Source organism: Letharia columbiana (genome assembly GCF_014066305.1).
Source record: "Letharia columbiana isolate WasteWater2 chromosome Unknown Sc0000004_s0, whole genome shotgun sequence".
Classification (NCBI taxonomy): domain Eukaryota; kingdom Fungi; phylum Ascomycota; class Lecanoromycetes; order Lecanorales; family Parmeliaceae; genus Letharia; species Letharia columbiana.
The window spans coordinates 91,588-118,650 of NW_023501040.1; the positions used below are offsets into that span (position 1 = coordinate 91,588).

At 50.0% G+C, this 27,063-nt stretch overlaps 9 protein-coding genes across 9 annotated transcripts; 6 read left to right on the plus strand and 3 right to left on the minus strand.

The window, feature by feature from the left end:
- Positions 1 to 105: 105 nt before the first annotated feature.
- On the plus strand, positions 106 to 1,283 carry HO173_002040 (uncharacterized protein; the record flags this gene model as incomplete). The annotated part of the gene is made up of 3 exons (XM_037303976.1): positions 106 to 399; positions 453 to 1,007; positions 1,086 to 1,283. 3 exons carry the CDS (start codon positions 106 to 108, stop codon positions 1,281 to 1,283), a joined length of 1,047 nt encoding a protein of 348 aa, XP_037168771.1.
- Positions 1,284 to 2,084: 801 nt separating this feature from the next.
- On the minus strand, positions 2,085 to 4,019 carry HO173_002041 (uncharacterized protein; the record flags this gene model as incomplete). The annotated part of the gene is made up of 5 exons (XM_037303977.1): positions 2,085 to 2,946; positions 2,996 to 3,079; positions 3,131 to 3,256; positions 3,308 to 3,411; positions 3,501 to 4,019. 5 exons carry the CDS (start codon positions 4,017 to 4,019, stop codon positions 2,085 to 2,087), a joined length of 1,695 nt encoding a protein of 564 aa, XP_037168772.1.
- A 2,242-nt stretch (positions 4,020 to 6,261) lies between these two features.
- HO173_002042 (uncharacterized protein) lies at positions 6,262 to 7,575 on the plus strand (the record flags this gene model as incomplete). Its single annotated transcript, XM_037303978.1, has 2 exons — positions 6,262 to 6,381; positions 6,454 to 7,575. 2 exons carry the CDS (start codon positions 6,262 to 6,264, stop codon positions 7,573 to 7,575), a joined length of 1,242 nt encoding a protein of 413 aa, XP_037168773.1.
- An 834-nt stretch (positions 7,576 to 8,409) lies between these two features.
- Positions 8,410 to 12,215, minus strand: HO173_002043 (uncharacterized protein; the record flags this gene model as incomplete). Its single annotated transcript, XM_037303979.1, has 3 exons — positions 8,410 to 8,812; positions 8,921 to 12,095; positions 12,164 to 12,215. The coding sequence occupies 3 exons, from the start codon at positions 12,213 to 12,215 to the stop codon at positions 8,410 to 8,412; spliced, it is 3,630 nt and encodes a 1,209-aa protein (XP_037168774.1).
- A 2,807-nt stretch (positions 12,216 to 15,022) lies between these two features.
- On the plus strand, positions 15,023 to 16,085 carry HO173_002044 (uncharacterized protein; the record flags this gene model as incomplete). The annotated part of the gene is made up of 2 exons (XM_037303980.1): positions 15,023 to 15,194; positions 15,580 to 16,085. The coding sequence occupies 2 exons, from the start codon at positions 15,023 to 15,025 to the stop codon at positions 16,083 to 16,085; spliced, it is 678 nt and encodes a 225-aa protein (XP_037168775.1).
- A 991-nt stretch (positions 16,086 to 17,076) lies between these two features.
- HO173_002045 (uncharacterized protein) lies at positions 17,077 to 19,041 on the plus strand (the record flags this gene model as incomplete). Its single annotated transcript, XM_037303981.1, has 1 exon — positions 17,077 to 19,041. One exon carries the CDS (start codon positions 17,077 to 17,079, stop codon positions 19,039 to 19,041), a length of 1,965 nt encoding a protein of 654 aa, XP_037168776.1.
- Positions 19,042 to 19,966: 925 nt separating this feature from the next.
- On the minus strand, positions 19,967 to 21,394 carry HO173_002046 (uncharacterized protein; the record flags this gene model as incomplete). Its single annotated transcript, XM_037303982.1, has 1 exon — positions 19,967 to 21,394. One exon carries the CDS (start codon positions 21,392 to 21,394, stop codon positions 19,967 to 19,969), a length of 1,428 nt encoding a protein of 475 aa, XP_037168777.1.
- A 1,080-nt stretch (positions 21,395 to 22,474) lies between these two features.
- HO173_002047 (uncharacterized protein) lies at positions 22,475 to 22,818 on the plus strand (the record flags this gene model as incomplete). Its single annotated transcript, XM_037303983.1, has 2 exons — positions 22,475 to 22,495; positions 22,645 to 22,818. The coding sequence occupies 2 exons, from the start codon at positions 22,475 to 22,477 to the stop codon at positions 22,816 to 22,818; spliced, it is 195 nt and encodes a 64-aa protein (XP_037168778.1).
- Positions 22,819 to 23,225: 407 nt separating this feature from the next.
- Positions 23,226 to 26,623, plus strand: HO173_002048 (uncharacterized protein; the record flags this gene model as incomplete). The annotated part of the gene is made up of 6 exons (XM_037303984.1): positions 23,226 to 23,656; positions 23,728 to 23,967; positions 24,030 to 24,036; positions 24,090 to 25,238; positions 26,043 to 26,452; positions 26,503 to 26,623. 6 exons carry the CDS (start codon positions 23,226 to 23,228, stop codon positions 26,621 to 26,623), a joined length of 2,358 nt encoding a protein of 785 aa, XP_037168779.1.
- Between the last annotated feature and the right edge of the window lie 440 nt (positions 26,624 to 27,063).

Genomic DNA, 27,063 nt, shown 5'->3' on the forward strand with positions numbered 1-27,063 from the left:
AGAATTATAAAACATTCCCAATACTTCAGCTCGACGACTTGGCAAGAGCCACATCGTTTTCTCATTAGCCTGCACCATCAGTGACACGTTGATATCCCACCAGAAATGCAACAAGGTTCCTACGCTCCACCCCCAGCGCACTCTCCACCGCTTCACCACCCCGTACCACAACATGTATCCACCGTCCCAATGATGCGCTCTCCGCCCCCTCCCCAATCTCAGGGAGGTTCGAATTATGGGAGTCCTTACGGCCAAATGGGGGGCCCTGCCCAACAATCTGGCGGAGGAGGTCCATTCGCACCTGCGTTCGGCGGCTTCGTGAACGATCAGACTGCCCAAATGGGCTTCCAAGTTGGGCAGAAAGCCGTGATGGCCGGTCAGGAGTATATGGAACAGAGCGTATGTTGTTTGCGTCTACGGAAGCATGAACTTTTGCTGATGCGTGACCGTAGATAAACCGCTACGTCTCCATCCCAGCTCTGAAACACTACTTCAACGTCTCTACCCCCTACGTCCTGCGCAAGATTCTTCTTGTCCTCTTCCCTTGGCGGCATAAACCATGGTCTCGAGAACAAAGACCTTCCTCTACAGCTCCAGACCCCAGCGCGCCCAACACAGCCTACTCATACTACTTCCTTCCGCCTCGGGACGATCTGAACTCCCCGGACATGTACATCCCTGTCATGGCATTCGTGACATACATTCTTCTCTCCACGCTATTAGCAGGTCTCCGAGGAGCCTTCCATCCAGAGGTTATGGGCCTCACAGCCACAGCTGCCTTCGCGGTTGTAGCGGTGGAAATACTGGGACTCAAATTCGGGACATACATACTGAGCATAAGCAATGACAGCCAATTACTCGACCTCGTCGCGTATTCTGGATACAAATTCGTTGGCGTTATTGTCACACTGGTCGTAGCTGAGATACTGAACCGCGGGAAGGGGACAGGAGGATGGGTAGGCTGGACCGTTTTCACATATACATTTCTGGCTAACGCTTTCTTTCTTGTGAGTTCCCCGGCCCTGTTCTCCCCTTTTTCCTGGCTATTCGATTCTGTTCGAAAGCGACGCACTGACTCCTGCCAGCTCCGTTCGCTCAAATACGTCCTCCTCCCGGACTCTTCTTCCACCCCAGCAGGCGGCATGCAAACGGTCGACCGCGCGCAGCGAAACCGGCGAACACAGTTCCTCTTCCTATACAGCTACGTGGTGCAATTTGTCTTCATGTGGGTGCTCAGCAGGCAGGATTCTGCCACTGCCACGGTTGTAGGCATAAAAACATAAGGCACGGATCGGTAAAGCCCGGAAAGGCTCGAGGAATGGGGGAAGGGAAACCCGCGAGGGACGTAAGCTGTAAATAGAATAGTAGGGTAGATGGATTCAATGGACGGATGTCAAGAACGTCGTTCAAGTAGGAGCGCAACGCACCCTTGCCGCCTACGCCTCATCCCGCTGTTGAAAGGATCCGGGAGACCGCAAAAGGCTCGCAAAAGAGCCGCGGAAGAACCGCACTAATTTAATCTTGACGACTTGCCTTTTCGCATGCTCAAAGATGAGCCCATCGTGTGTGTGGAGATGGAGCTTCTTGGTGCAACAGTTTGGAGGGATGGGAAGGGGAAGCCAAGGCGCAATCTGGTCTACGAGCCGATTGAGAGGCAATAATATGGCAGCAGTGTTGCACGGGCGATGCCGAGAGATGGTCAAGCTGAGTCTTCCTTTTGACTCTCGCAAGCCGATGTACAACTATTCCTATCCTGAGCGTTACCACAGGTCGCATGTCCAACCATCACTACTGCGATAATATGCCCCCTTACCACCTCCTTTTCATCCATCCCATCCCGTAAAAGAATAAAAGAAGCTTCTCGATAGCTCCATGAAAGCGGAGAAAGCTAAGAACTTGCTGTGTATCACATGCTAAACGCGCGCTGTCCGTAATTCTCCCTATTACAGGTGGTATATCTTTCCCAAAGATGCGCCGCTAAAAAAGGGTAAAGAGTGCTTTTGTCACCGAACACCGTTACAATATGCAGGCACTGAAGAAGATTGAAACCGAAGATCACCCATTGACGCCGTGGAGATGTGGTATCAAACGACCGTCACACTCGAGCGCCTCCAGTTCATGTAGCGCTGCCATGTCTCAGACCACACCATGTACTTGATCGACTTGAATGCTGCGTCGAAAACATGCTCACCGAACTCTGCTGGAATTTGAAAGCCTGCAAGGGAATCCTGAGGATCGTCATCCAGCGGGATGATGTGCTCTCTGCTGTCGTTGTCGATCGATCGTCGAGCTGGCGGTGTTGACGACATGTTGCGCATCGGGTACGTTCCCCCTGGAGACTCAAGCATTGGAGACTCGATCAGGGGCTCCTGCTGCGGCTCATCCCAGGGCGTGACGGAAGAGATCGGCGTTAAAGGCGATTCGCTATTGCGTCTTGAAGCGACGAGCTTTGTAGCCGCGCCAAAGATAGATTCCAGCGTGGCGTAGATAGGGCTCTCGATGTTGATTGGATAGGATGCGGTGTCTGAATGCACGAGGGTAACATAGATACTGAGAGCGGCGCGGAACATGCCCATACGCGCACGAGAACGGTCGCGAATCTTCGGAAAATCCATGTCCCACTTCCTTTCGAAGCCCAGGACTCTGGTGAGGAATATGATGTTTTCGCCATTGAGCTCCATGCAGGAGGCGTACACTTGCAGGCCGTCACAGCAAGTGGTCAGGCACTCGTCGAGGGATTCCATAGAAAACATCTTGCCGCGCTTGGAGCCTGTGGAACGGGTTGCCAATGATCCGGTGGTGGATGGTTCTTCCGAATGGAGTTTCTTAGCGTCGAAATCTGCTAGGATGTCTTGCGTTTCGCGGGCCGCCTTGTTGTGTTTGAAGACTTGCATGATGGGGAAGATCAGCGTGACCAGTTCCATCATCATCAGACCAGGCATAAACCTGGTAGGTCAGTACAAAGACAGAGAACCAGTCACATGCAGCTACTTACCACATAGGCGGCGCCCAATACTTATTGACCGATGCAAAGCTATCAGTGTAGACGGCGGCAAGCCAGAGCGGCGTTCCAAGGAGCCTGTTGAAGGTGCTCAGAAATCCCCTCGTGTCAATAAACGTGGGAACTTACCCAGCAAGCACGGACAGCCAAGTCTGCAGACGCCAGTGGTAAATGTCATGAATTGGTTTGATCTTCCATAGCAGGTAGGGACCGAAGAAGAAATTCCATAGGAACTGCCAAACAATGGAAGGTGCCCTAAAAGGTTTTGAGCCACAGTCATCTGGAACGGAGAAATATTGCCCTTACCATTCCCATCCTTTGCGGCACATACCAGGTGATGTATGGTGTGATACAATACCATAATCGTGGAATTGGCGAGATATGGAGTATATTACCAAGGAAACAACAAACTAGAATGTTGGATGTTAGCTTTTGCTTTGAACGCGGTCTGGAGCATTGACTGGTGCCGGCAGTCTGGAGCACGGGTGAGACGTCTTACCTGGACCACCATCCCTACGAAGACGAGACCCTCGTATTTGTTCTGTGTATTGACGCTCCTCCACCAAAGCTTGAGGCGCCAGATCCAATACTCAGGTCCTCCCAGTCCACCTCCATGGTTGGGGTACAACGGCCGATAAAGTTCATCGATTCCTTTGAGCAGGTTTTGCTCTCGGCTGACAATGAGGAGTTGCTGATTCTGAGCCTGAAACAAGCCGATACCGATGGGGAGATAGATTGACATGACCCAGAACTCCAAACCGCAGGGGAAAGTACCGTTAAGAGGGTAGAGGACGAAGATGATGACTAGATACACATGGAGTACCAGTATCGACAGCAGGGCCAAGGGAATCTTGCGCATTCTAATGGCGGGATTATTACGCTGGAGCCAGAGGAAGATACAGGCAGCGTAGAAGAATATGGAATAGAGCACGATGACGACTATAAGAGAGATGCCATAGCCATCCAAATTCTCGGTCTCGGCCAAATCATGGCCTCCTGGGTTGAGGTAGCGAACCATGTTGCGTTGCGACGGTATTGACAGGCTTGGTTGATGCTGGAAGTGTAAGAACCAATTTTGAGAGCTTCAGTCGCGGTGACGAGGGCAGGTGTGCTCAGCAAATGAATGAAAGTGGTTCAGTGTGTGAGTTGGGATCAAAGGAGTGGAAGCACGTGACTGAGAAGTGCACTGTTAAATGTATTAGGAAGTGGGAGGTTGGAAGGGTGAGGGTGAGGATGAAGTGTCAGTGTAGATAGATGTTAGTCGAAGGAATACGAAGCTACTTTACCAACAAATGCAAGATGGAATAATTAGAGCCGGGAAGCTAGCTGCAGCGTTTTGTTGAAAGTCGTGAGGCTTTTGATAGATCAAAAGACGGACTGCGCGCCTATTATGATAGTCTGCAAAATCGTCTAACAACTTAACAAGTTACCGTACCAGCTTTGGCCGATGTTTGAAGCGTTTTGTCTTTGACAGTACTATACTATATGCGATAGGGTAATGGGCTTGCGCCTTTCAAGTTTCACTGCATCTGCTTGCGCAATCATAGAAGAGGAAAATGGTTGGAGGGAGGGGAAAAGGGAAAAGGGAAAAGGGAAAACGCTCGAATGGCTGCTGTTTGCTCAGTGCGAGCAAGCCGTGCAAGCCTCTCTCTTCTCCACTCCACTCCTGGACCGTGCTTTGCCTGGCAGGCATCATGATCGGCACAGGGTTCAGAGCTACCTAGCAATTCTACGCGACGGGATTCTTAGATTCTGTTAGTGCTAGACCGTACAACATAATAGGTACATGTCTGAAAAGTAAAAGTGTGGTGTCACGATGGCTTGGAAGTCACCAAATTTGAGAGCAAAGTCAATAAATTCAATATTCTCCGGCGCCACGCAAAGAATGCCACTAGCCACTAGCACACCAGAAGCACCTACATGACTGCTGTAGTACCTTACTTACCTTACTTTGATCGGCCATCCTCCACGCTATCTCTACGCTAAACCGATGGCCGTTGGAATACCTGATCCTTGACCCTTGACCCCAGTACCTTTGACCCCAGTACACTGTCCACTTGCATACGGTACCTCCTTACCGGATGAGCATTGACCAGTATGCGCACCTTCAACATTGCACAGTCCTCTTAATTCTACAGATATCTGAGGTAACGGACATTGTTATCCTATCCTTCCTTTCCTTCACTATCACACCAGGGCCAACCCACGGAAAGTTTAGGGGAGCGAAGCCAACAAATGCCAATTTTCTCTTTCATTCAAGGCATTCATATTCAGGGGTACATACATCAAATCCTGTCCCCAACGTCCACCTCCAAAGCCAGCTCGCAAATGAGATTCTTAGAATTACGAGGACGAACTTATCTCGGCTTTAATTACCTGCAGCCTTCTTCCACAAACACTACTTGAGGCTCTTCGCGCGAATCCTCTAGTCTTGGGATGTTAATTGCTCATGGTGTCAAAGTCTACGAGTAGCCGCATCCCGGTTCGCATGCCTCTGGGTTACGAATCTTGGGAGATCCTTGTCCACGAGATCTGGGGATCCTCCTAGCAGTAGCACAAAGTGGGGAGCCGGAGAGATGTCCTACGCCTCGTGCGGCTTCCTACAGAGCATGATCTGCAACATTCTGACACATCGTTTCTCCTTATCACTGTATTCGCAACCATGGACAGAAGCCATGATCTCTGTGTAAGATTATCAGTCGTAACAACTCGGCATGCCGACGGCTTGATCTATTGAAAACCCTTGCAAGCATGCAGCTGGCGTGCCTACGGTATGTCAAATGATACCCAGACCCCAAAGACATCCGCCATCTAGTCTTATTACCTACTCTCTCGATCAGCGGTCTCTGCGCATGAATACCACAGATGCAGTGTCCGATAAATCCGACCCCCAAAATATCTGCGTCTTACCAAAATCTTACGGCAAGTCATTGGTTATACAAGTACAACTCGATCGATACCACTTCGATTTGAAGATTTCTTGAAGTTTTAGAAATCTTATTCTACGCTTCATAGTCCATTTTTTTGAGTTCTAAATCAAATTTTTGTGGAACGAAAGATTGCATCTGCCAGGGAAATGCATCCGGGGGTGAAATTAAGTATAAGCGTAGAGAGCAGTAGGGCCATGATTATATGATCATTCTGCCTGCATAGCTATTCAGTCATAGCCCTAGCCCTAGCCCTAGCCCTACGTTTCTAGTAGGCCTAGCTCACTGTATCTCCGCTGCCAAGGCCTGTTGCTTGCAACAAGACAAGCAAACATGCAGCAGCCAGCAGTAAACAGCGATCAACCTCCCTCGCAAGCGAACATGCTGATCTCTCTGACTGTCGGAAAAGTCGATGCTGGCGTCGCCGTCCTCCTTACAGAGGATAAGCGTCTCGTGAGTTCCCAGTGGGACACAATGTCCAATCTTGCCCCCTAAATTCCTACTGACTACCGCCTCCATTCCCAGATAGAATTCCCCTCCATACTTCTCCCACCCTCCATAACTTCAGGCTCCATAGTCGACATCACCGTCTCCCGGAACCAGTCCTCCGAATCAGCATCGCAAAAATCCTTCGCCTCTCTCCAGTCCTCAATCCTCAGCACCTATGGTCTCTCCTCGCCGAAAACACCAGTCCTCCGCTGCAGGAATGCTACACAGACATCTGTTGTGCTCGAATGGGACAAGATCGATCTTGCAACTGCGGACTTACGGAGTTTGAGTCTTTACCGCAATGGCGCAAAAGCGGGCGTCATTCCCCAGGACAAGGGCATACAAGCTACCAAGGTTTCTGGATTGGCTGTCGATACTGCCTACACATTCCACCTCATCCTCCGGACATCGGCCGGCCAGTACAGCAGCGAAAAGCTAGTCGTCAAGACGCATAAGATGACAGATCTGAGCGGCATTACCGTTACTCCTGGGGTCCTCCCCGCACCTCTACGCGAGAGTCTTGGTGGTGCTATCGAGCGCATTGGGGCCAAGATTTCAGAGAATGTGAGGATAGATACCACGCATTTTGTGTGCACCGAAGGCAGAGGTCGCGAGTGGGAGAAAGCCGGCGAAATGAACATTCCCATCGTGCGGCCTGAATGGGTGGAAGGATGCGAAAGGGAAGGCAGAATAGTGGGCGTACGGGGTTACTACTTGAACGCGGATCCACGGTTGAGGCAGGTGGGACAAGGTGTAAGTATGCAGCAGCAACAGCAACAGCAGTCACCAAGACCACAGCAGCGGGAGAGGACGGAGAGTCAGAGAACGGTACCCGTGCAGCAGCAGCAAGCGCCGCCTACGCCTTCACAACCTTCCAACAAGGGTCTGCCACCCCCCTCGGCATCGCCGAGACCGTCATCCACTGGCTCGGATAAGGGAGCCCCGCCACCACTGCCTAAGAAAGATGCACCGCAAAAGCAAGAAGGTCGACGCAGTGAGGAGGACGACAGCGCATCCGAGAACCCGGTTGGAAGCGCTATGGATTCACCTACGCAAGAGCCGGTCATCGGTCTAGGTGAATCTGGTTCTGGAGATGAGAGGGTGGAGGATCTGAAAACGCCCGCAGAGTCTGCGAAGTTCAGTGACGTGCAGCTCTGACAAAGAGATGTTGGCAGGGAACGAAGACATAAGTACCATCAGTGTGTAGATTGCGAAGAGATTCAGGGCGTGCAGGGACGCAACAGCGTAGTCTCATCGCTTGCGTATACCATTTAGCTCGACCATTCTAGAAGTATGTAGAGAAGGTTTCCTTGTCCATTGCCCTTTGCCGGTAGCCTCTATCTCACGAAACTCCTTTCCAGCAGAGAGCGTTGATTTCTGATCTGTATTTCTACACGGCTCACAAAAGGCTTTCAATACGCATGTGAGAGAGCCTTCAGCGTGCGAATTCTTATCCATCAAAGTGTCCTTACCATTGCTTCCTCGCAAATGGTCAGCAGAGCTCTCACCAACGTTTTCATGGTAGCTGTGCTGACAAGCAGACAACACGAATCAGAACCACATTGACCCGCAAACAATATGGCTGTCTGAGACGTGTGCGAAGCTCCAGTGAAGTTGCTGCCAACCCTTTACGACTGTAAGAACAAAAAGGGGGGCTGGAGTGAAGTCAGACCAGTGTCAGCAGGCGACAGAGAACTGAAATGATGATATGAGGTAATGAGCCGTTGACTGTCAACAGATGATGCTCGAAGCTCAGCTTCCCGAGCTCCCTGCGTTCTAATGCTTGAGCACGGTAGCTTGCTTGCTCTTGTTGTTTTGGCTAAATTCATTGGTCCATAGCCACAAAATACGGCCGTACCACTGCCCATAACCACAAGAAAGTTGATCCTTGATCCTCCACTATATTGAAAATCAGGGCACTTGGAAAAGCTCACTCCCGAACCCACTTTCGTCAAACCCCCATAGCCATTGGCCGCATAGAAAGCTCTTCGACTAGAGTAACCCATCCGCCTTCAGCAAAGCGTTCCTGACTGTCTCCAACAGGATCGTTGCCACAATAGGCGGTACCGCATTCCCGATCTGCTTCTTGACGCCGGACGCCCCAAATTTGTGGCCTAGCGGGAAACTTTGCAGGCAAGCGAACTCGCGATGCGTATAGTCCCGCTTCCCACTGGGATGGATGATGCCACCACCACTGGTAGTAACACAAGTAGCGATTTTGTCCCCAGACTGAGGTAAATTGTCTCGCTCTTTCGCCAAGTGGGTATCGTGATTGGCCCACCCGTAGGGGATCGTGGCAATGGCTTCATTGATCGTGGTCCATGGTTTCAGGCCTGTCTTTTCCGGATCGGACGAGTGGGTCGGTTTTGGGAAAGGGGGCAAAGCTTCGCCAGGGCTGCGGAAAGGGATTGTCAGCATCTAATAATAATGATCGGCTAGCAAGTAGGTCACCCTACAGCACGGAGTACGTGATCGAAAGGGAGTTATAGAGGTCGATGCTTACCACGATGCCATGATAAACAGCCTCGTTCGACGTTGTGGGAGACCCAAGTCGGCACAGTTCATGACCTTCCATCGAACGCTAAAGCCTCTTGAGGTGAACATGTTGATTACAGCGTTGAAGAAGATAGGATGACGGCGAATGAGCCCAGAGGTTTGCTCGAGAGTGACTATTCTGGGCTTAGCCTTCTCGAGCAGGTTGAAGATGGCAAAGAGAGTCGCGGTGTTCATGTCGTCGTCCTTGCCTTGGACCGTATGCGCATCGGAAAAGAATTGACACGGCGGCGACATGTGGCAAATATCAACCTTGTAATATTTTTTCGCATCTGAGAATTGATTGGCCCAAACGTTGTAAATCGGGGTGCGAAAAAAATTCATCGCATAGGTTTGGCAAGCTGCCAGATTGAAGTCGAATCCCCAATGAGGACGTAACCCTGCACTCACTGCTCCTCTGGACATGCCTCCAGCTCCGCAGAAACAGTCACCAAACGTGTACCTCCGCTGATTTGCCTTTGAAGCGGACGCGTTGATGATTGTAGACTGATTTTGCTGACGAGAGTCCTCGATAGGCCGCGATGATGGGCCAAGAGTGGCTTTAGTGATCTGATGAGAGAGCATTCCGTAGGCTTGAGATGATCCGGGAGCCACTGATAGACAATCTGGAGATATGCGGTGGATATTTTGACGCGATTTTGTGGACGTCAAGTGAGATTTCGCGTTGAAGGGCGGATGTGCAATGCTGGGCCGAGACATCTTCTGCTTAGAAGAAGACGACGTCGCGTAATGATTTGAAGGTATGGCTGAGCGTGCGTACAACGGAGTTGACGGACCGGGTTGCCGGAATATAGAAGAATGTAACTTGGGGGAACTCCCATATGGATTGGCTTGTGGCTTTGTGAGATCGACAATATTATTATCATCCTCTGTTGTACCGTACGTCTGAATCTGACTGACGACTGAAGACCGTGCTGTCTTGGATAACGGCGTTGACCCTTCCGTGAAACCGCCCGTTTCAGAAGATCGCATTGAGTCCCTCGATCGTCGAAGTGCTGAGTCCTTTCGTCGCGAAACCGGAGTAAGAAGGCCAGAAAAGATTGTCTTGTAGCTCCTGGATCTCGATGGAGTGTGTATCTCTTCTACATGATCTGGTGACTGAGATCTGCCCATTGTTCTTTCGCTGTCCGAAGAAGCTGGCTCCTCATGATCGTATCTGTTGTTGCCAGGTAAGGCTCGATTGCCCGGACTGTCATACTTTTGGGGAAGATCTCCGTTGCTTGACTGCACTCGAAAACCTCGATCGACTCTCTTTGTCGGTCTGGCAGGGGAACCACCTGCTACATCAGCCGATCGCTTCCTCTGTGCCAGGCCTGGCGTGGGATAGTATCTTGATGTTATCTTCCCTTCGTATCGCTTTTCGAACGTTCCGGAGCTCGAAGACGTCTTGACTTGAGCGTCAATCTCGATGATCCTGGGCGACTTGTTTCTGGATTTTCGGGGCTGAATGGAGCTTTGCCTCAGGCCTCGCCTCAATGCAGACATACCACATTCTTCATCTGTGTCGTAGTCACTGGAATCAATAGGAAGGCCATTGAAGCCTGCGAAATTGAAGTGTGACTCTCGTCGGTTTCGTCGTTGCTCCCGTGAACGCAGGATTGGCGAGGTCAGGACTTCTCCGACGTTTTCATTGCTTATTATCGTATCATCGCTGTGTACGAGGTCATCGTTTCTAGTACTTATACTTTGGGTAGCTCGGTCGTAGCTTCGCTGGAGGTCGTCTTCTGTGAGAAGGCATCCTACACTTCCACGCTTCATGGGATCTCCAAGAGGGAATTCCGGACCTGATGGCACTTTCAGTGAAGACCGACTTGCAATGCCTTTGTGTGAAACAACTTCTTGGCGTAAAAACTCTCTTTCTCCCGGCAACCAACCCTCTTGCGCTCCGCCTGGCACCGTGGAGCCTCTCCAAATGTGGCGAAGCTCGTCATCCTTCATGCTATTGTCGAAGCGCTGATCACACTCATCTTCCCGAAGTCGGTGGATTCCTTTCTCGCACCATTTGTACAAGACACGAGCTTTTGCGTTAGCGTAGAGGCAGAGGTATTTGAATCTACACACAAGGACGCGGTCGTTCTCAATGGTCTCTGGGTTGTCCTTCTCCCCGTCATCGCGCCAGCTCAAGGCCGGAAATGATTGATTGGTAAGTCGAATGCGTCTTCGTTTCACGATTTCGCAAACAGGTACAGTCTCCATGCCTTGAAGCTTGGCATCTCTTGGGTCGTCCTCATCGATGTGAAGGATCCAGCAGACTTCGTTCAGCTTTCTTTCAACGACACCATTCATCTCCCTGGTCCGTCGAAATTTCCAGCCTCGTAAAGTAACTGCTGACGTCGACGTGTCTTGGATAATATGAACGATCCTCAGGAAATCTTTGTCTTGAAGTTCTACGTACACCTTCTCAGCCAGTAGAATGCCATTATGTGTGAAACTGTCTAAGCCGACGAAAGGCAATGTTATTGGGAGGTTGCGTGGGATGATTAGGGAGGATCTTCGTGAGGTTGCGGCCATAGAGTTTGAGCTTGCTAACGATGACCGTCTCATCTCGTCCTCGGCATCTTGCGCCATCCATAGAGCCAGATTCTCCTCGTCTGCAGAGTCATCGTCGTCCGTGAGCTCCGTTGTCATTGGCTGCGGGAGCGGACGCGGACCCTGGGTCGTCGACGAAGATCTGCTAGGAATCATGGTAGCGCTAGCTAACTCTCGGCGTCCAAGCCTAGGAGTCTTAGGGGAAATTGAGGCACGCCTCGATGGAGTGGCGAACTCCTCACAGGTGGCTGCGGGGTTTGGGAAGCTCCAGGAAGAAGTTGCAAAGTATGCGGGATCAAGGTTGCTCGTTGGTGAACATGTCTTTGAGATCTCCATGCTGGGACTCTGAGGTAACCACCGAGACGACGGTTTGGTGCCCGAAGCTGAGGAGCCTCGTAAATAGTGTGCTTGTGATGATGACTGAGGAAGAGCGTGGCTAGCCTGTGATGTTATCGTTGGAGTTCCCACGGTAGGGCTCTGGAATGCTGACTGTACGACCGAGTGGTGTTTGAGATCTGAGTGAGGTGAATGTTGTGGGACTTGATCGGTCTTTGTTCTGGAGTCATTGACGACTGCTAGGCATCCATTCAGTGATGCTAATGAGGACAATCAGCACCCTACCAAGAGTATGGAGAGGTATTATTGCCTGTTGAATTAGGAGTACCTGCATTATCCTCGTCGTCGAGAACGATCACACCTTGGTCTTTGGCAGGCATGATCCAAGTATAACAATTTGAATAGGACTGAGACAGGTAGTCGGACCAAGCAAGGCGTGTCACGATGACTTCCAAGAAAAGTTAGATATCAGGTCGTTTTCGATGTTATGCAAAAGCATCGAAGAAAGCAGGCTGCAAGGAATGGCGCTCTTTTGACAGGACAGCTTGGACGAAAGGTACTTGAAGAGGTTGGAGAGGTTTGGAGATGGTGCACTATGTTTTTAGAACCAGGTCAATAAGACTCTTCGGACGGACTAAGGTTGATATGAAGCCAAGGAAATGACATTTGAAAGCGATTACTTTGACTCAACGAGATTTGTCTGAGGAGGCCACATACCTGTATTGACTGCTTCACTCTACGGTAAATTGACACTGAGAGATTAGGATGCTGAATAGTTTAGGCCAGTATTAGAAGTCTTGAAGGATCTTGAGAAGTCCAATGACGCCGAGAATATTCAAGTAGGCTGCAGCGAAAGGGATCAACGATGGATTTATGACCTTGCGTGAAACCATCTCATCCCCACTTCTTGTGCAGGCAACAAAGCATAGCACTGCAACTTTCTTGATACCTTTCAGCTCAGCAAACTGTCGGACATGAGGTCAGAGCACTAGGTTTGAGACTCAGGTCTCCTTCTCCTTGACTGGGATAAGTCTTGCCAAAAGCTAACGCCAAGCAATGAAAGTGGATGTTTCCATATTCAGTGCCATGTTTGTCCAACAAGTGTCTTTGTTACAAATGCGACAGTCACTGCAAGAATTGTTCCAAGGTCCTTTGATACCATTAAGAAGATCAAATGCAGACTGGCGTATGCATGGCAACAATGCTGGAGAATTGGACAATTATACCCCCGCTACAACATGAAAATTTTGAGGAAGACTGGAACGCAGATCATCTGCAGATAGGGCACAAAGACCCATCTCTGGCTGACAGCGATCTGGGTTAGCAGTAAAGCCCACGACATTGGCTGTGTGTTTCACGAAACGAGACAGGTTCGAAGAAAGTGTGGGCAATCCCATACTTGAAGGAAGCGCAGTGAGAGGATGAGTTGAAAACATTCTCTCATGTTCCTCCCCAATCAAGAGCTTGTTGGATAGTCCTAGACCTACAGAGAGCTGAATACCAGCTATGAAGATGAGCTGAGCGCACAAATCGTTGCATTGCGTGGTGTCTGTTCATCAACTGCTCCCCTCGCTCCAGCGGGAGATGTTGTGCAGCAATGCTGCCGGAGCGGAAAAGGCCCGGCTTGGCACACTAGGATAGCCCCCGCAATGAGCCTCGAAGAATTTCTCTCAAACCCCATACCCGCTCCTTGCAAGCTTGAACTTTTACACAATGGCTACCATCAATCTGTTCAGACCAAAGGCTACCTTTTCTAGTACTCGCCCAAGGGAGCCGAAGCTCTTATTCTTCAACAACTCCGCTAGCCGACCTTGACGTACCAATCAAGCTGGAATGAAAGCCTGAAACTTAATCGCTTGGACCCGAAGTTGCCGATACAGCTTCTACAGAGTAAAACACTCTGAAGAAACCCAATTTGACCTCGTATCTAACGTATACTGAAGATGTGTGGAATCGATGCCATCACATGCGCACAGCCGGTAGATAATTTCGTCGCTGCGGAGATTCATGGGGCCTTGTACCTTTTACAGCACCGTGGCCAAGGTAATGCCGATGCATATTGCGCTCAGGCCAATACTGAGAGTCGGACAGATGCATGTGGAATAGCGACCTGTGGCTCAGGGGGCAAAATCTACCAATGCAAAGGAAATGTCCTCGCTGCAACAGTCTTCAAAGACGGCGCTCGAATACCGGACCTGCGCGGATAGATGGTGGGCTTTTGATTTCGACTGCTTCAAAGTCTTCTCATGCTGAACTCGGCAGGGCGTTGGGCATGTACGCTACCCTACTGCAGATACTAGCGCAAATGCAGAAGCTCAGGTACGTCTTTTCGTAGTGATTTCCTTCTGATGGATAGCGAATTTTGCTTCACAAAACATGGGCTGGAGGAGTGGGGGGTTCGATTGTCCAAATATTTAAAATTCCCAGAAGTCTGAATCTATCTTAGAGAAGACATGCTGACTCCGAAAACTTGAACAGCCATTTCTTGCCAACTACCCTTACGGAATTTGCTTTGCCCATGGGGGCAACCTCATCAACGCCCCGGAGTTGAAGCACTTTTTGAACGAGGAAGGGCATCGACGATGATAAATATTTTTGCAAACGAGCTGGGGGTCACCGGCAAGGCACGTGTGAACAGTGACGACATCTTCTCTGCTCTGAGCCGGATGTACGACCGGTTGGAAGGAGGATGGGCGTGTACTGGAATTCTCGCAGGTTTCGGCATAATCGGCTTTCGAGACTCATGGTGTGTATATTTTCGAAGCAAGCTCTTCCTGTTCTGGAATTTTTTTCGCCTCACAAGATATGATTGGAGGCAAAACGGTATCACTACCGCTTCGAGCTGTCTCATGGCTAGTGTCATTGCCTTGGAAAAGAGATGCTGAATCCGAAATCCTTTAGAGGTATACGTCCTCTTGTGCTAGGTTCTCGGCCATCTGCTAGCGGACAGAGAATGGATTACATGATGGCTTCAGAATCAGTGGCCCTACGCCAGCTTGGGTACAGAAGAACGGAGATTCGCGACGTTCTACCAGGAGAAGCAGTGATCATTCCAAAACGCTTACCCCCAGTGTTTGCCCAAGTCCAAAAGCAGAAAGCTTACTGCCCGGATATTTTTGAGTACTGCTATTTCGCTAGACCTGATGCGATTATCGATGGCATAAGTGTCCACCAGAGCTGAGAGAATATGGGTCGTTTCCTCGGAGATCGCGTTATCAAGGTCCTGACAGCCGATCATTCGGAGGAAACCGACGTTGTCATGCCCATCCTCGAAACCTCAAACACCAGTGCGCCAATTGTCGCTGCACGACTGAAAAAGGCATATTGTCAGGGCTTTATCGAGAACCGCTACGTATTCCGTACGTTATACTTTCCGAGGCAATTCTTCCCCAATCATGCTTCTTATGATCAGACATGTCTTAAGAGTCCTCTGCTCCCAAAACATGTCTCGCGACTCAGAACTTTTCCTGAAAGAGTAATGCTGACTCCGAAATATTCTCATGCCAAATCAAAAGGCCCGGGAGGAAGGCGTCAGGAGGAAACTCAGCGCAATGGAAGAGCAATTTGCCGGAAAGACCGTGCTTCTCGTGGATGACAGCATTGTCCGCGGAACCACGTCGAGGTAAATTGTGGACATGGCCACCGAAAGCGGCGCTAAAGGTGTATACATTGCCAGCTGCAGCCCTAGAATACGCCATCCCCATATTTATGGCATTGACTTAGCTTCTCCATCCGGGCTTATAGCTCACAAACGGGACGACGATGCAATAGCTTTGTATATTGGTGCGAAGAAGGTTATCTTTCAAAAGTTGGATGATTTAAAGGAGGCCTGCGCGCAAGCTGTGCTCGCCGGCATGACAGCACGAAAGAACCAAGAGATCGAAGTGGGTGTCTTCAACGGAGAAACTGTCACTCCTGTTCCCAGGGGCTACTTCGAACACATAGAGAAGGTACGAGGAGAGACGAGGAAGATGAAGGTCATGGAAAACGCCAGGGAAGCCGTAGCCAACGGATCGGCAGGTAAAGAGGAGATCCAGATAGCTACCAATGGCGTTGAGGTCAACGATGACGGCAAAGTTGTCCCTGCATCGGCGAGTACTACCAACGGAGCGCTGGCAATCAGTGGGAATGGAGTGCTGCATACGCCTAATGGCAAGAGGAAGCATGAGAAAGATGAAGAGGCACCGCCGAGGCACCAGATGGATAACGGACTACACAACCAAGGTGACTTCGATTACGTGAAAACGTGAAATTTTGGTACGTGTCAATCTACGCTATGCATGTTTAAACCAAATTCTTCCATTGGGATGAATGATCAATCACTTTTAGATGTTAGACTTCTGAGCATGACTTTGCGGAGAGAGTTGGTTCCTGATATTTTGGAAATTTGATTGTAATTGACGGCACCAAACAAGGACTTTGGGCCGGGCTGACCTGCCGTGATTACCCTAGGGAGCGCAGCTATTTGAAGAAGAATGTATGGAGCCACGGTGGGCATTGGAGAGAAAGTGTATAATTGCTTCTCCGTGCATTTGGGAGGCCATCTGGTATTGAGTCGAGCATTTATGCTCTGCTCCGGTACCATCACAGTACTATCGTACCTACTATTCGAAGTGCCAACAAATTGACGCCACCAACGATCAAGAAGTGTACCTGCATTAGCCCCAATCCTGAATTTCTAAAAGTACCTAAGAAGGTCGTAAATATTAGCCCTTGTGGAGTCAAAATCTCTCTTGTGTGTAACAACGCCTTTTGCGTGAATAGTAGAACTCGTATTCTTCCTGATAAATATCATCAGTGAAGTAGACAGTACAGTACCTTAAGGTAGTCTCAACTTTAGGTACCTTACTCTACATGTACGTCACTTCTGCAGGTGTCGGTGGTGTCGGCGCTAAGACGGTGCATTTTCTTCATCATCATCATCAGTGGTCACAGCTTGAGTTCTGCCTCCGACTACTTTACCGTACTTTACTTTACCTTTCCACTGTACAGTATTCCATACAACTGTCTCTCTCCCTCTACTTTTCCTCTACTTTCCCTCTACTTTCCCTCTAGTATGCCACAGTGTTTCGTTTCGAGCTGCCTTCTACATTGTGGAAAATCCCAACTCACGCTTGTTCTTGGCATTGGCAGAAGTTGCAGCTCAAGTGCATTGAATTCCACACATTTCACCGGAAGACTCACCCTTCCAGTCAACTCTTCACATCTTCTACACCTCTCGCGTGGCCAAGAATCTCAGCCATGTCTACTCGTGTGACCCGCAGCTCAGCAGGAAGGGAACCAAGTTCGTTGGCTTCGGATAAGGAAAATCATGAGCACCAGCTTTCAAGTCCGCCTGCGACGCCTGCGTCATCAAAGGTCAACGCGCAGGCTAGCACTGGGAGCAAAGCGACAGTGAAGAAAACGACGCCAGAAGTGAAAGTAGAAGCCAACGAAGCTACAGGAATGCCCGTCTCAGCCACTAATTCTCAACCACCAAAGAGGGAAGCAGCCAAGAAGGAACAGACTCTCGAGACAAAGTCAGAACACGAAGGGCCAGCGCTCCCGGCAAGCATATCAAGGAAGCGTAAGAGAGCTGCTGCGGCGCCCAAAGTTGAGGACCATCCCGATGAGCTACCGCACAACATGGGGAAGCGACCCTCAGCAAAGAGTCACCAACTAAAGGATGAGGCTGCGCAAGAAAATGCAGCGTCCGCAAAGACTGGAACCCCGATAAAATCCGCAGTGAAGAAAAGCAAGCCTGAGGATGCTATATCCATGGTCGAAGCCGCTAGTACCATCGACGCATCTGAAGAGTCGCCGAAAAAGAAAGCCAAAAAAGTCGATCACTTCCCGTGCAGTGATCCCTATCCTGACTGGGCACATCCAACACCAGAGGAGTGCCAAGTCGTCCATGATCTCCTTATGAATGCGTTTCCCAAGGATCAGCACTCCAGGTTCATCCAGCCGGACACCGTTCCACCCCCCTCGGAATTTGTTGCTGGGTGCGGCGAAGTGCCTACAATTCTCGACGCCATGCTCCGTACCCTGCTCAGTGCGGCTACGTCTAAGCGCAATTCCAGCAGCGCCTTCCAGGGTCTTGTGAAGCGATTCGGCCTTCAAGAGTCGGGTCCCTGCAATGGCAGTGTCGATTGGACTGCCATACGTCATGCCACCATAGACGACGTCTTTCAAGCCATCAAGACCGGCGGTCTGGCAAAAAATAAGAGTAAAAACATGAAAGCTATACTCGATATGGTCTACTCGGAGAACGAAGGACGGTGCGAAGCTCATACCAAAGTCATCGAAAACGATGACCCCTCTGCTGCACCGGAAGGCGCAGATCCAATGAACCTTGCACAGATGAAAGGCGAGATTGATCTTTTCGAAAGACGCATCCTAACGCTCGATTACTATCATCTCCTTTCCAAAGATGATGCTCTCATGGCCATGCAAAAGTACCCCGGTATTGGTGTGAAGACTGCCGCCTGCGTTGCCTTATTTTGTATGCAGAAGCCATGCTTTGCCGTCGACACTCACGTCTTCCGTCTGTGCAGGTATCTCGGGTGGGTGCCGCCTAAAGATGAAGAGGTCGGTCCAGGAGAGAGGAAGAGACCCGAGGTGAACGAAGTGAACACATTCAAGCACTGCGAGTTTCGGATTCCGGAGAACCTCAAGTATGGCCTACATCAGCTCTTTTGGGATCATGGAAACCACTGTGGAAGGTGCAGAGCTATCACCGGTGAGACCAGTGAAGGATGGGCTGATGCCAACTGTCCGATCGAGCATTTGGTTAAGAGGTACGGCGAGAAAAAGGGAGGCCTGGCTAGCCCTGTGAAGAAAGGCGGAACCGCGACGAAAGGAAAGGGGAGGAACAAATTGGACAGCGACGGCGATGACGAGGACATGGAAGATGTTGGGAACGAGGAAATGGAGCTTGGCAAAGATGAGGATGACTACAGCCCTACGAAAGGTCAAAAGAAAACGAAGGCTGACCCCGCGACAAATCCCGCGAAGCTTGCGAAAGTGAAAGCCACTGAAGCAATCAAGGCAGGAAAAGCTGGTGAAGCTAAAGCTGGAAAGGCGGTGAAACCAGCCGGGGTCACGAAGGCAGCGAAAGCGAGCAAGGCCAACTCTGGGAAGAAAGGGGCAAAACGAAGAAAGGCGGTGGAAAGTGATGAGGACAGGAAGGCTGCGACAGATGCCGAGGTGGACGACGACAGTTGAGCTGTTTAAGCAGACCACGCCAACATCACACTTCGCTTCTTTCTCAACTACAGCAGATCTCTTCGAAAACCGACCGGCATATGTGCTACCACATATCCACACCACCAGCCGCCCAACAACCTACGGCATGCGTTCCGGCTATTTCCCCCAATCTTCCTCTCAAATCATGGAATCTACGAACCACCAGCTCTCGATACCTAAGACCCAGGTAGAAGGCTTGCGATTTCGCATTGTCTAGCATAGATACCCTAGCATAGCATAGCGTGCAAGATTCAATCACTCATACGTACTTCCAACCGCAAGATCAAACAATCGCCATAGCTCGAGCCTTCCTCAACAACAGTGATTGACTTACTATCCCATTGTCTGGCGCCTGGGTGCATGATGCCTTGGCTGTAGGGCTGAGCGCCTGAATTGTTAGAAGCTATTGGGACATATGCCCACACCATACCGTATCCATACATTGCTTATCCGACAATTTGTAAGGTGCACCGAGACAATCGAGCGGCTACGTCGCTATGTGTCTTAATGGATTGGGGTCAGAACATGATGACATTTAGTAGCCGATGCGTCAGTGACGTGATACTCTTGAACTCGGACGGATTGATAGTTGGGAAACGATGGCCAATTTGTGGAAGAGGCAAGATCTTAATGACAAAGCCGCGGAGGCTGTGTTGGGACATACATGGACGGGGACGAGTTGCTGCGAAAGAGAATTCAGTGGTCCTCAAGCATACTTGACTAGACTGCGAGGGCGCGGCTCTCACTTCTCATTCTACCATTGAGTTTCATTCCATTGATTTTATAAAGGGATCTGGAACGATCAAGAAAGATACCACAAACATATTGGCATGCTTCGTCTCGGGTCATCTCGTTCATGCCAATCAACAGTCTTGCCTCGAACCATCAATTCCTTCTCGCAGGCCTAATCTGCGGCAAGGGCACGGCCCCGTGATGCAGATGGTGCAAGCAGCTCCTTCGTGCCACCGGCAGCACGTAAGGAGAGCATCGAGAGCAGCCACGGGCCACGTTCATCACCTAGAACTCTTTTCTCAATGGCCCAATGAAGAATAAATCGGTCCTCAACGTCGATGTTCGTATCTTCGGCCATGAACAGAGTTTCGACAATGTCCTGCTGACAACCTGCTTCGAGGACTGCTGTTCTCAAGTGTTTCGTTCGAGGAATAACACCGACGCCTCTCAGGTCAAAACCATTAGCCTGTACCAAATCTTCCCTCGGCCAAGGCCCGGAATCTAGTTTCTCGATGTCGGTACTACTACTACGTGAGTAGGGAAGGCCCCAGAGCCCCTGAGGGACAAGGGATCCAGCTCTCGTCACTAGTAATCTCGTTGCACGGGCATTACCTTCTCGCAAAGCTTGCATCAAGCCTTTTTCGGCGACTTCGCCACTGGTAGTGCCGACCCAGTCGACGGTAGCATTTCCCCTGATGACCATCTCGAGGAAGTCACACTTTTCCGTGGTCCAAGGCCCGTGCAGCAATTTCTCTGGTACTTTGCAACCATTGATACCACAAAAGATCCTCCACTGGTCACGCTCGGCAGACAATGACCTGACGTGTTGTGCGGACCTGTCCAATCCGTGTATGCGGCGGTCTTCGATGGTGACCAGGCCATCATGAAGTCCAAATGAAAGGCGTATAAACCTAGGAAGGTTTTCAATACGCCAACTGATATTCCAGAACACCGGTGGATCATCGTGATTTCTTTTTGTAAAACGAACGGTATTATCCTCCAGATACTGTCGGATTGTAGACTCAGTTTCCTTTGTCACCAAAGGGCCCTTCCCCATCCATTGTAGCCCGCGCTCACTGAGTTCTCGCACTAAGGTCTTTGTTATATAGTCGGGAATGAGCTGTCTAATGAACGTCCATGTCATCCACCTCATTCGCAGAATAGCAGACTGAGCTTCTGCATGGTCCGTCATAGATGGAAATAAGGCGGCCTGTTCGCAGGGATAGGTACTGAGTCCTCCCGCACTGCATACTCTGAGCACGAGCTGGGTTTTCACATGTTTAGACGCGAGCTTGTTACCAATGATCGGTGAGGCTTGCGGCAGGCTTATGTTCAGATCATGCAAGAAGATGGTCTCCAACAGTTCGGTTGGCAGTTGCTCGAAAGGAGCTGCGAACCTCGCATGCCGGCCCGAGTTCTCACCAACATTATTGTTGATATGACGAGGCAACTTGGCTAGGGAAGTTGAGAAGTGGGAAGCAGGAGAGACAGGCCGTTTGCCCTTCGGATATGGGTTCAGGACAGAGTTGATGGAGTGATTTGAGCTTTCCGTCTGAACCGGGGCTCTCTTGCCGCGAACCTTGATCGGCGTCATGGACATGGGTGGCACAGAGGATTCTCTACGGTATGTTGATGTCTTGCCCTCCGTGCCCTCTTCGAAGCCTGAGAGCTAATATTGGGTGTAAAAGTTATTTATGTATAGGTATTTTAGATTTTATATAATTGGGTTAAGAATTTAGGAGTAAAAAGTTATTGATTTATAAAAGTTTTTTAATTTAAAATATGTTGCTTATTTTGGTTATTTAATGTTGATTAGATTTAATATTAACAGTATAATTTATTTTAATAAAAACACTTGAGAAAGAGTGGGTTTGTGTTAATGATTTTTATGTATTTTTATTTTCCAGATATCGTAAGTATGGTTTATATTTAATTAGAAGAAAAAGCCCACCATGTTCGAAGCCTGAGACTTTGTGAGCAGAATGGCAAGTTGTTGGTGCGTCTACGAGTTCGGATCAGGGCCCGATAAGCCACAGGATCGACAAGGGATCTTCATGTATATTCCCCAATGAACACTGGCGTGTTTCACTAGCGGTGGCTATCATCCACGTCCTTCCCCTTGATGGAATAATTCTCGCAGTAGCGGTGGCTGAAATTCCAGTCTAAAGTTGGCTAATAAACATACCATAATGCTTCATTTCCAAGACTATCGAGCAAATCCCAAGCTCCAAAGAGTAAGATGCGTCTCGTGCCCTCCCAATTTTGGCAGATGATAAACCTTGCGCGTCATTAAAACAAAGAAGCGCTCTCGTAGATTTCAATCATGCCTGAGATCGGCCTGGCAAGTAAGCATGGGTTTTAATTCAACTCATATAAAGAGATGAGCTTTTCCAAGTTTTGCGAAATTGCATTCACCATTATTATTTCCCCATCAACTTCCTCTTCATCATTTTCGGGAAGCGACCACCCAGCCAAGCCCTGCAACTAGCCGACAGAACTTCAGTCTTCTGAATTGTTCCCTCTTCTTTCTTCCATCATTATCACCAACAGTACTCCTCGAGACACCACACAAGCACTGCAACCGCCCATCAACTTCGAGCTCCTACAGCCCATCGCACAACTTTCACACCCTCGTCCCCTGTTTGAAAAATAAGCTGCTACACGCGCTCTACCAGTCAAAATGGGCGCCGTCGTATCATGCGTACGTTTGCCAATCTATTCCTTTTTATACCTGGTAGCTATCTGCAAATGGTTACTGGCCTGCTCCTACAGGCTGAGACATCACTTCTAAACCTAAATCATCCCCCTCAAATTCCTGACTTTACGCTGCTTACATGTCATCAATCACAGATCGAATCGCTCTTCCAGACACTCGGATCCTGCCTCATGGCAATCGTTAACGGCATCGGATCTGTCCTGCAAGCTATCATCGCCGGCATCGTCTCCTGCTTCGACATCATCATCTCCTGCTTGACTTGTGGCCGTGGAGGAGGGCGTAGGCGCGGTGGGAGAAGTGCAGTCTAATCCCAGGGGTCGTCGAGGTCGAGGTCACTGCATGGACCGGGACAAGGAAACTCGTGCGTGATGGAGGATATCAGTAGTGACCGTTACAAGGGAGGCATTGTTAGGAGAGCGCATGATACCACTGCTTTATTCATCTCGTGTATCGGAGGAGCGATGCGGCATTAATAATGGGAAGCTTCTTGAGCATTGACTTGTACCCGTGCAGAAAAGCGTACACTAATTCTTCAACCACTCTCACAGCGCCTCACCATGTAGTTATTCGTGAATCCTCTCTCAAGTATACGGTCGTAACAGACGTCTGCTATCATCAATCGTTCAAAAATATACTGTGAGCTAGTGACTGTGCTGCCGTGGCGGGTTCTAACTCAGGCGTGACATTGAAATCGCAAGCTTCGCCGATCCCGGCTATGGACACTCTCAACGACCCTCCTACCCAATGGCCATGGCTTGAGATTTCGATATTTGTTTTGTCGATCGTTTTTGTCTTCGCTGCCTTCAAGATTATAGTCCTCAACGATGACGAGGAAAGACTCGTTGAATTGGTAGTCCCCGTGCCTGAGCAATGTTCTCCGGTGTGGAAGGGCGAAGTTCTAGAAGAGCCTACGATCAAGGTACCACCCTCTTCAACACCGTTGCACGTAAGCCAACAAGAGTCACAGATATCGGGATCGAGCGCCATACGATGCTATTGTCCAGCCAACGGCCGACTACTCGGGCTTGTGAACCCTTCCACGCCTGATGGAATTGACAGAGCGATAGCCAAAGCCAAGGAAGCTCAAACAGAATGGGCGAGAACAACGTTCAAGCAACGACGGAGGGTACTCAAGACGATGCTGAAGTGCGTTAAGCCCAGATCTACAACGGGATGGTTCCTGCAAAAATTGAGCTGACAGCTCTCGATCTACGCAGATACATCCTCGACAATCAAGATACCATAGCTACCGCAGCATGTCTAGACTCCGGGAAGACCAAGGTCGATGCATCTCTTGGGGAGATTTTGGTCACCGTGGAAAAGCTGAAGTGGACTATACAGCATGGAGAGAAGTCATTGAGGCCGGAGAGGAGACCTACGAACTTCCTCATGATGTACAAGTATAATGAGGTCAAATGGGAGCCCTTAGGAGTCATCGCTGCCTGTGTTAGCTGGAAGTAGGTCTTGCGTCTTGGTGGAAGCACTGTCACCATATTTTCGGACCGCTGACCTGGCGCAGTTATCCTGTAAATACGCACTGTATCATGCTCCCATCCGGGTCAGCTAATCCATGCTCTAGTTCCACAACTTCATGGGTCCCTTGATATCCACTCTTTTCACAGGCTCTGCCCTCGTCGTCAAAGCCTCCGAGTCTACTGCGTGGTCGACTCAGTATTTCGGGACTATTGCCCGTGCAGCCCTGGTCTCTTGCGGTCATTCTGCCAATTTAGTCCAGCCCGTGCTTTGCTGGCCGCAGACGGCGTCCCATCTCACGTCTCATCCGGGCGTTAGTCATGTAACTTTCATCGGCTCTCGCCCTATCGCCCACCATGTTGCCCTCTCCGCCGCCCGCTCCCTTACTCCTCTCTGCCTTGAACTTGGCGGCAAAGATCCTGCCATACTCCTCGATGATGTGAAGAATCTTGAAAAGGTGGCTAGCATACTCATGCGAGGTACTTTTCAATCAGCTGGGCAGAACTGCATTGGCATTGAGCGTATTATCTGCCTCCACAGAATCTGGCCCCGAATCGTGACGATCCTCGAATCTCGGATCAGGGCTTTGCGTGTAGGCTCTGCCCTCGACGACCCCAATGATGTGGATGTTGGAGCCATGGTTTCGGATTCTCGCTTCGGGCACTTGGAGAAGCTTGTGACTGACGCCGTCAACCAAGGAGCAAGATGTCTTGTTGGTGGCAAAAGATTCGTGCATCATCGATATCCGAAAGGCCACTACTTCCAGCCTACATTGCTTGTCGATGTCACAACTTCTATGCGTATAGCGAACGAAGAACTTTTCGCACCTATCTGCGTTATCATGCGGGCTGCTTCACTGGATGAGGCGATCGGCATGGCAAACTCCACTCCTTACGCCCTCGGCGCTAGTGTTTTTGGAACAGCTACCAAGGATTTGGAGAGAGCGGCAAAGGAGATCAATGCGGGCATGATCAGCATCAACGATTTCGCCGTCTACTACGCAGTCTCCCTGCCTTTTGGCGGCGTCAGAGGTAGTGGCTACGGAAGATTTGGTGGAGAGGAAGGATTGAGATCAATCAGCAATACAAAAGCTGTCTGTCGAGATAGATTTCCGGGATTGATCAGCACTTCAATTCCGCCAGCGTTGGACTATCCAATCGAAGGGGCGCGAAGGGCTTGGGAGGTGTGCAGAGGCGTTGTTGAGCTAGGGTATGGCATCGAGATGTTGAGGAGGGCTGGAGGGCTATGGAGGATTGTAAAGAATGGATAGGTTGTTCAGAAAGAGTCGATGGCATTACACGTACCTACTCAACCCGGACGACTGCCGACTGTAATCGGCTTATCAAACCAAAGGCTTGCTGGGTCTGGGATCCTGCGCCGTTGGTGTTTAAGGCTGAACAATCCTTTGGCTTTTGTGTTACCTACTCGACAATCCGCGAACCGCCATATCCGAGAGCCTACCAACTTCATGAGCTCATTTGCGTTGCACAATTTCTGTGGTCAATTAATACCATCTCTATTTCTCATTCGGTTCTGCCGTACCGACCAGCAGCATCGCAATAGCAACGTCGTCCTCGACAATGGACGTGTCTAGGCGTAGAGTGCCAATGCGTGTTCTCTTGCTTTGGCTTTCCTCGCTGTGGGACGTTATGTATGCAGTCTCTCATAACACTCCAACCAGACTTTGCGCTGTCCATTTCAGCTCTTCTTTTTGCTTCATACGACATGTTTCCGACACAGAAGGAACAACCAGCTGTGCTTGATTTCCCTAGTATGCATTTCCAATTTTGAGGAAAAAAAAATAAATTCATCCAGCCGCGCGAACAGCCCTCCTCCAACTCGGTTACACCGACTGCTATCACTACTTCGCCTGGATCCAGAACCCTAAACACACCTCTTTATGGAAACAGGCATACGGGGCCAAGTTCCTCAGTAAAGGCACTTTTACCCGAGCAGATTGGGATGAAATCCTAGGAGATTTCCAGGTGAGATCTAGTACTCTCAAGATCGCCGCTCGTTGTCCTAGACTGGCAGGTCTTGATGTGTCCTTCTTCATCAGGCCATAACAGATAACCCCTGCGTCTACTTCGCCCCCGAACTCATCGCCGCCTACCCAGAAGCAAAAGTGATCCTGCAAACCCCCGATCTTGACTCGTGGTACACCTCCTTCCGCGCCACCATTTTCGTATTCTTGCACGATTCAGTCATAAATTACCTATGCGTTCTCGACAACAGTATGGCCCAGTGGTGGCCCGTAAGCTATCAGCTTCACTATGCGGCTTTCGGGGGCTCTCACAAACGCGAGAATGCGATTTCTGTACATCCGAGGTCGATGGACAGGGTGAGGGAGCTGATACCGAAGGAGGAATTATTGAAATGGAAGGTGCAGGATGGGTGGGGACCATTGTGTGAGTTCTTGCGGCGTCAGCAACCAAAGGGAACGTTTCCTCGGGTCAATGAAGGTGCGGAGTTTGTGGTATTAGTGAAGGATATCAGACGGGAACTGCTAACGACAGCAGCAAAGAGAGCGGGCTTGTGGGTGACTGCCCTTGGACGCGTAGGGACGGCGATTTGTTGGGCGATGAGGCTGCGGGAAAGAGAGTTATTGTGCAGAAAGAATGGCAGGGTCTATGTAATTAAGTCCTGCAGGTCTCAAAAAACGGAACAGGCTTTGGTGTCTTCATGCATATAGGAAAAGGCAACTGTCCTCAAGACTAAACAGTTGAAGTGAAGATTGAGCTCAGATGACGGATCACAGGCATGATTCTGCAGTGGCGAGAGGTGAAGTTTCGCTGAAGACCTGAAAAGAGCGGGCACGAGCCTAGGGTTCTTGGAGTGAGGTGTCGACTTGAGGAAGGCGCGTCTCAGAGACAGCGATGAAGCAACGTACTTGGGTTTCTCAGGTATATCGATTCCCGCTGAATGGACACAAACGGTGATCTAGGCATTGAATTTGAGGTACCTTATAACGAACAGCGATATACGTCCATACCATAATTCCTAGAAAGCATTCATATCTTGGCGGCAATGTCAATGTCAATGTCGCGCAGCCGTGGTGGGATGATTTGCAGTAGGGGGGT